The 8,702-nt window shown below is 49.0% G+C and overlaps 1 protein-coding gene across 1 annotated transcript in view; it reads right to left on the reverse strand.

The window, feature by feature from the left end:
• TET2 (tet methylcytosine dioxygenase 2) overlaps positions 1-8,136 on the reverse strand; it is a 70,833-nt gene extending 62,697 nt beyond the window's left edge. The window contains exon 1 of the mRNA XM_085222313.1: positions 7,984-8,136. Coding sequence (XP_085078439.1) covers positions 7,984-8,013 — 30 coding nt within the window. The 5' untranslated portion in view covers positions 8,014-8,136. The remainder of the gene's footprint in view (positions 1-7,983) is intronic.
• Positions 8,137-8,702: the final 566 nt, after the last annotated feature.

The raw sequence follows: 8,702 nt of genomic DNA on the forward strand, positions 1-8,702 counted from the left end.
TTAGGGTATGTATTTTCTAGGAAACTTGTTAACTTTCAAATGGTTTGGAAACTTTTTTTTTTTTAATAATAATAAATAAATAAATCCATCTCTGTATGCACTTTCCCACCCATTTCCTTCCCCTTACCATCAAAAGGGTGAAGAGAACCCCCAGACTTTTTTTTTTTTTTCAGTTGCTACAGTGCAAGGAGATATTCCTGCCACTGTATCTGCATTGGGCAACTGTTACAGCTCTGCAAAGCACAGGGGCTGCCATCAGTTCTCAGGATCACAAGTCAGCTGACAGCACCGGGGGCGGGGGAAGAAAAAAGCCACCTGTACCTAACATATTGTCAACTGCACAACACAAGCACAGTGGAAAATTGCATAAGATGTATTTTCCCCTACCTAACCTCTTCCACTTCTCAGGCACTACATGTAATAATGGAGAGAAAGGAAATGCATCAGCATAGTTCTTATTCTTCCCACTTCTTTCCCGCACCTTCAAAAGGTTCTTCTGTGCAATAAGAACTACGCAGAAGCGGAAGAGCTCAGGTCTAGACTTTTTTAAAAAGCACAAATGCTCCAATGAAAGAACGGAGAGTGGCACAGAAACGGTGAAAAGCAGAAATACCATTTTTCTCTTTTGTGCATTTTTCATGTTTATAAATACCAAGAGTGCACTGCCCTCTTGGCTCACTTTTTCAGTCGCTCCTGACTGTGTGAAATGTGGACTCACTAGCACTGATTTTTTTTTCTCTCCAAAATGTCTGCCAGTTACAGGACATACACAGGGGTTAAATCCAGCCTTTCCCAGTTGCTCACCTTGAAAGCAAAACGGAAAAGACAGCAAAGGAGCAGAGTGGGAATGAAAGGCTCATCTTATATAAACACAAATCAATAAACAAAACATGAGGGTCTTTAATACACACACACATCCCCACATCCCCCAGTCCCAGGGAAAAGAAGGTCCAATAAATCCTCCAGCTTTCATGTGTTCTCTTTCAGAGGTGAACTGCACTCCTCTTATTAGGCCAAACACTCACTTTAAGCTTCATTCATGGAAATCTTTCATTTGTGTGAACTTTAGTGATTTTGGCAACTCCAACTTTCCTGCAGCAGCTCAATCTCCTTGTTTTACCAGGTCAGTAATGCTGCTTTTGCACAGGAGGAAATATGCAGTTGTTCTTTTCTCCTTTCTGCTTACATAAGAACAGAAGGAGTTGTATGTCCTTCGACAAGCATAAAAATTAGATAACTGCAAAGTACGTGACTTCAGACACAAGTGAAGGAGCACCAAGAGAACAAACAAGTTAAACAAAAATGAAACAAGTATCGGGAGCGCAAGGGTGAGTGCTGCATGAACACTCGTGTATAGTGCAAAGGAACAAATAGGGAGGGAGGTGATTAAAGGACACTGAAGTTGAGGGCAAAACTCCAGTGTCAGCATCAGGAACAGGGGTAATGTTTGCCCTTTGATCCCCTAACAGGGCTAAAAGTGGCAAGAGGAGGAACAAGTAATGCAAACTCAGAAATGCCTTTTTCATATATTCTCTTATCTGTTCTCTATTTTGGCTCGCTGCCTTCTGCTAGCACAGTGGCTGCAAGAGTAATGGCAACTGTGGGTCAAAAAAGTCAGAGAAGAAAACAAAAGAAGGTAAAGAGCTTGTGAAATAAAAGCACATGCTGGATGTGACACAAAGCATTGTGCCCAGCAAAGAAGAGGACTGAAGAGAAAGAAATCAGTGGAGCACAGTAACAAAATACGCTGATCATAATCAATGCTTGTGTGAAATGAAGCAACTCGCGCAAACATACAACTAATGTCAAAAGTCACGTGTCACAAATGCACTGGCCTTCAAACTCTGTTGTATGATAGTGAATGCAGTGACTCGTGTAGACAAACTCAGAATAAGGAAGAGACATTTGTACCAACCTTTCTGTACGGAAAAGAAACAGCTCTTGGGATACATTTTGCAAAGGGAATGATGTACTCTATATGCCCTCCCAAGCGCTCACTGCAAACCTGCACGAGGGAGCCTGAAAAACGTGCACAGGATGAAATACAGTGCACATGGCACGGGTGTGAATAGTCTCCTCCGATCAGAACCTGTCTGACAGCTTCGGCTAGGTCCACAGGAGATGGCACCAGGAATATTGCCAGCTGGGTGCTTCTGGACAATGAGATGCATTTTTGTCTGTGCTTCCTGAAGCCATCTTGCAAGACAGCCCCGATAATTACCAACACTTTAAAACAAAAAAATCCCAGCAGATTGGTGGCATGATTCTTCTGGTTGAGCAAGTGCTGAAATCTCCACTGAGCTTCTTATGCCTAATGGAGATCTCAAACTTGCCTTGCAGTGGTATCGGCTTTTGTAATAGCGACACCTCTTTGTGTCAACACATCTCATTAAGTAATAAAGACTTTCAACTATTTGATTTTACTTATAAAATTAGTAGCATTCATGATTTCTTTTTTTTTTTTTTTTCCTCTTGAAAAAAAATTAAAGTGCTACTACTTGAGCAGGCAGGGAGTCATGCCTAATTAATGAAAAAAATATATTAACAACTTACAGTGGGATTCATGTACCGCTAAGAGCTGTTTGTCCTGAAAGCTTTTGGGAATGGATTCCTCATAAGCTTCTGAAAAGGGAAGGGAGAAGAATCATTTGAAACCTTGGTAACAGTTCCCTTAACCATGTCTCGTACTCTGGGTCAGCCCATTCCAACGCGTTCAAGTGCAGGGGAAAACGGGGGCATTGGAGAAAGGAGCCAACGACCTAGAATGGAACACAGAGGCAGCAAGCCCAGCCAAAAAAACAGCTACAATGTTTTCTTAAGCTCCGCACGCTGGATTTCTTCCCCCTGCTCCCGCGAGGAGCGGGGATGTTCCTAGAACTCCGGGCTGCGTCAGGGCAGCTACCCAGGATGCTGGGACACTGTTTGTAAACACTCAGCCACGTGCGCACGGCCGCGTGGAGCCATCGCCGACCTCAGCACCTACCCACTGGGTAGGCGGCAGCATCACTGCACTGGCGCCAAATCCTTCCCCAGCGCGACAGGACTTGGAGCAGCTCGTGCCAGGACACTTGGAAGACAGAGCTTGGGCTCTTCATGCGTTATTAGAGGGAAGATTAAGCAGAAGAATTGCTTATATTTTAGTCACCAAAATGTAAAATTCAAGATAGCATAGCTCATGAAAAGTAAAGAATGCAGAAGTCATTGAAATACGTTAGAGGTCAGAAGTGATGCTATAAAACACATGAGGGTATTTCATGTTGCCTAAATTGCATCATCATAATTAACTAGAAAAGGCCCAGGGTACTGCCCTGTACCCGAGGAAGGGGTTTCCAATGGGTACCTTGTGGTTATCGAGTTATTCTTGGTTATGTTAACTCACTGCTTTGCTCCCCCATATGGGAGGAACACAAACACTTTTCCTAATACAATATGCTTTCTATGAAATCAGATTTCCCTTTTCATTTCTTTTTTTACAACTAAGAAAAAGAAAACAAACAAACGAACAAAAATCACATTCTCATCCAGGACCATAGAAGCTTTTCCAGAGTTCCATCTTGATAGCAAAGCTTGGAAAGTTTCTCTGGTAAATGGAATCATACAGAATCATACTGTGGAAGCACTAGCCTTTACCTCATCATGGAATTCTTGTTTCAGCATTCAGATACATTTCTGAAGAAACAGACCTTTTATATACTAGTAGCAGGAGAAACTATCTTAAAAGCCAAGCTTTACTTGGTTAGGAAAACTCAGCATTTCCATCCCATCTTGTTCAGTTCAAGTATAGGATAAGTCTGTTCTTCTACAGATTGCAATAGAAATGCTGTATGTATTTTATTCATTTATTTTTATACAAGGTTAGCTTGTTGCTTGTTTCTAGAGGCACAAACACATAAGAATTAGGTCAAACCGAAGCCTCAATGCTACAAGCCTTTATTTGTGAGAATAATCCTATTGGAGTTTCTCATCATATGTATGCTATAAGGCAACAACACTCCAACTTGGCACACCCCCTACCCTCCAGAAACTTGGGCTTTGAAGGAGAGCCAGAGTTCTCTTTGGGTTGCTGAGATGATTCAGCTTTTTAGAAGGTGTTTGACAGAGATGAACAAGCATCCATGAAAAGACAGCCAGCAATTTAAATCTTTTAAGTCTTTTAATTGTTAACCACTTTTTCAAAGTACAGCAACTCTTTTTGGTGCCACCAGATTTACAATCCTTTAGTATCAACAACTAGTAGTGCTTTCTGATGCTCTTACCAGGCAGGACATTTTTGTTCCTTTGTTTCATGAGCACTGAGAGAGATGCGGACGAAGTTAGCTGCTAGCTATTCCTACGCTTCCAGCCTTGGTTTTCTCTACCTTCTGTCAGCCCCTGCTACATAGCACGAGACATACTCCCAGTACTCTAATCCAAACAACTTTCCAGGTCAGTCATCAGCTGGCCTTGGGATTAGCCCAGCTAATGCTGGAGCTTCACCATTTTATTCCTTAACCCCTCCATCTCCGCCTCCACACACTGAGCAATTCCTTGAGAAATGGGTGGTTGTTTTTTTCCTCTCCATTTTTAAGAGGCTTGTCTGCCCTCAGGGAAGGCAGAAGTGATTTCCTTTCAATGGGTGACTGAGATGATGATTACTCATGGTACTTTCCATTTCTAACACTTCATTGCCTAGGATATAGGGACAAGCTATTCAAATTGCACATGCAATCAGTGACGATCTGAAAGCATACCAGCTTGAACTGTGGCAACTTGTTACTAGTTACTTGTTCAGTGTTTAAAAGGATACATTTCCTACACAATATCATTACATGAGTAAGAAGGTACTCACTGCCTTACGGAGAATGAGATGGGAAAAATGCTGCAAGTGTGATTGATTCATATAATTCCCTTTTTGGCTCTCAGCCATGATGCAGTCATATGCTTTATCTCTATTCAGACTACAGCTTTAAAAAAAAAAAATAAAACATGAATCATAGTACATCCCACTCCATTTCAGAACCAGCACGCTGCCTTTCAAAGTGATGTCACAATGCTCACTGCTGCTGGCTGACTGCCTTAGCAGCAATCTGAGAGCTGGACTAAACAAATACTGTATATTATTTGGCAAAATCATTTGTGGTTGTGTTCCCCAGCACTGTTTCCAAGATAACCACCAACTCTACTTGAAACTTGGCAACCTCGTCCCACCACATTCAGGCTCCAGTTGTGAAGCTGGCTCACAGAGGCAGCTACCATGCTTCCAGCTCCTGTGCAGTGCTCCTTGAGTGAGGCAGGAGGCTCACCCTGATAAGCCAGGTCTGACAGCTCCTTTGAAATTCCACCATGAAAAGCAGACAACGCAAAAACCACCATCTCATTTCTACAGGAGCCCAATGCCTACAAGTCGGAACGAAACAGAGCAGGTGATTTAAAGCTCAGCCACGCTCTGTAAGAAGCACTCTGCTGGGTCGGTAATATCACTGCAACCCAAACTCCACAATTTTTTCAACATCCAAACAGCAGATTTGTTCCAAAGCATGGTTTTTTTCCTTTAGAGCCACTTGGCCATTGCTAATCTAGAAAAGAACCATATGGGACACCACATCCCAGCACATCTGAAACACGCAGGATAAGAGAATGGTCCCTTCTGGTGCCAGCAGCAGCCAGAGAGCCTCCTGACTCTGCATGCAGAAACCCAAACATCGACAGCCTCCTACTTCTGTTACCCAACGCAGTGCTGGTGCCAGCACGAGACCTTGGAAGTCTGTCCGTCATAATACCGCTCCTCAGTGGGCACAGTGTTTGTGTTCTTTAAACAACGTTGACACACCAAAGTCTAGGACCATGCACTCTGCATCAAAACAATCCCAGTCTCCCTGGCAAAAAGCCAGGAACCAGTGATGCCAAAGCCTCAGTTAAAAACCTTACCGCAAGCAGTGATAGCTCAGCAAACTCAGGAGCCCCAGTGCCTCCTGTTCAACCTTTTCTTCTCTTGAGTACTTGTTAACCCATTGTCATCAGGAAACGCTAGACCGGTTTCTGGGGTCCCTGGAAACATTTGCAAAGCTTCTCAGCATCACTCCCCAGACCAATACAGAACTATTACCTGTGAAACATGACTTCTGAGTTCTTCTTTTCGGTGAGCAGCAGCTTAGTCCCAGTACCTTAACACTCAACTTTTTACATCTTTGCCCTCCCTTTCTTCTCTTCCTAACACCAGATTTAAATCCCTCTTGGACCTACTAGTAGGGCTCACACTGTGCTTTCCACAGCACTAAGGAAAGGATTCAGAACAATGCCCCACAGTGATTTATTTACATTGGTTCCAAAGGGCTTTTTCTACAGGAAGAATGCAAGACACCTATATTCATTTTTAGTGCTCACAGCAACAGATCAGATAGACCAGGAGCCCTTGCCTTGCTGGATTTACCAGCATTTTGGGGACAGAACAGAAATAAGCACAATGCAAACAACACAACTTCTGAGCAGAGTGAGACAGGTCTCACTCTGTCTTTAACTGTCTTTAACACAGATGTAGCAAAATAGCATTGATGTTTTGTATGGAGTTTTATTTGAGTCTTTAGAAAAGCACCAAGTACTCAGCACCAGAGAACCGGAGCCTGGGAGGTGTTGGAGGGCAGCACAGTTCGGTGCCGCCTGTCTGAGAGGGAAAGAGCTGAAAGAGGCAGTGTTCTGCACCACAGTCTATCAAAACCTGTTGCACGACTGCTCTTAGTCATCACGCGCAAATGGTGAACTGTATATAAACAGCACAGGCTTACCTTGACGTGGAAGGGTGAGAGGAAGCAGGTTTTGAGGCAACGAGGAAAAGAAAAGCCCCTAGAAACCCGAAACGCGCACACCAAGGCGATTGGGAAAAGCAGGGGCAGCCCGAAGGACGGGAGCTAAGGCGGCTACCGCGCACCGCTTAGGCAAATTGCCCCGGCTCCCGGAGATAAGGAAGGATGATTTACAGCCCCGGAGCGCGGGGCTCTCCCGGCTGGACGCCCGCGGCCACCCCGAGCGCGTCCCGTCCCGCGCGCACCTCACAGCCGCGGGAAAAGCGGCCGCCCGCTGAGGATACGCGCACCCCCGCCTCAGAGAGGCAGTCCGCCGTCAGCACGCGAGCGGCACGGCCTCATCAGCCGGTAAACGACCCCCGCCGACCTGCTTTCACCGGGGCAGCCTCTCCTCCGCTCTGAAACTCCTCAGTGCCGCGTTACGAGCGCCACGGGGAACGCGGCGCGGCGCCGCTCTCACTGCCGCCCGCGTGCGTGGAAACAGCGCGTGTGAGCGGCGCGGTGCGGCACGCTGCCCCTCGCATCGCCCTCCCGAAAGGGAAACCGCCCCGCAGTGGGGCAAGCAGCTCTGCCCCAATCCCGAGCGTCGCTGCGAGGGCGGCCGCGGAGCACCGCGCTGTCACCCGCCGGTGGAAGAGGTGAGAGAGGGGGGCACGAAGGGGAAAAAAAAAAAAAAAGGAAAAAAAAAAAAAAAAACCAGAAAAGGGAAAGAAAAAAGGGAAGGCCCGGCGGCCAGCCTCACGCACACACACGCACACTCACACGCTCCTCTCGCCCCCGGCCCCGGTTTCGTTTCCCCTGCCCTCCGCCGCCCCCCCGGCCCGCGCCCCCCCTCCTCTTCTCGTCCCCGCGGGGCTGTGCCCGCCTTTGTGTCCGCCGGGGCCGGGAAGCGGCACAAAGCCGGCCCCGACGCCCCCCCGCCGACAGCCCGCAGCCCCCGAGCCGCGCCGATCCCCCGGGGCAGCGCCGCCCCGCGCCCCCCGCTCGCACAAAAAGCGGGGACGGCGCGGCGGGCCGAAGCCGGGGCCCGGCGGGGCGGAGTGGGGGGCCCCACCGCTTCTGTCAGCCGTCAGCCATATTGGGGGGCCGCGGCGCCCACCCACCCGCGGGCGCGCGGTGCGACCCCCGCCGTCCTCCCCGCCCTTCCCCGGGGAGCCGCGGGGCAGCCGGCGAGAGCCGCCGGTGGCGGGGGTGCCGCTCTGACCTCCGCCGCGTCCCTCAGCCTTGCCGACATCCAGCACGCACAGCCGGGCGCCGCGCTCCCCGCTCCTACAGGGCCGCCATCTTGCTTCCTTCTGCTCCTTGACGAAAGCGGCCGGGCCCCCGCATCAATATGCACGCGGCGCCCTGACGTCGGCGCCGCGCCCGCCCCGCGCTCCGCGCCGCCCCGCGCCGCACCCCCGCGCCCCGACCCCGCGCAGCCCGAGCGCCCCCGGCCCCCGTCCGCCGAGCGCCACCGCTGTGGAGCCGCTCTGCGCTATTCTTTGAAACGCCTTTTGCTGCTTTTTTTTTCTCTCCCTTTTTTTTTTTTCTTTCTTCCCCTCTCTCCCTCTTTTTCTTCTTCTTTTTCCCTCTTTTCCCCATAAATCAGCAGTAAATCCCCTCCTCCCCCGCCCCCCGTTTCCTCAGAGGAAAGCCCTGTGCCCTCAACTCACGTGCGGGCACCCTGCAGCGCTGCTGCTGAGCCCCGCGCCCCCGACTGACATATACGCCCGATTTTTCCCTTTGGGAGAGCCCCACCGGAGGGCAATAGCCCCACCATTCCCCCTACAAGTAAGAGGTGCCCCCTAAAATGTCGCCTCTGTGTCCCCAAGCCCACCTGCAGCAGCCCTCCCCACACTGGTGTAGTGGGGGTGACTGGGGCCTTTGAGGGCTGGCTGATCCCCCTTCCTTACCCTCCCCCCGGGGAAGTGGAGCGCCAGC

The sequence above is a fragment of the Meleagris gallopavo genome, chromosome 4, assembly GCF_905368555.1.
Source record: "Meleagris gallopavo chromosome 4, MGAL_WU_HG_1.1, whole genome shotgun sequence".
Lineage (NCBI taxonomy): Eukaryota > Metazoa > Chordata > Aves > Galliformes > Phasianidae > Meleagris > Meleagris gallopavo.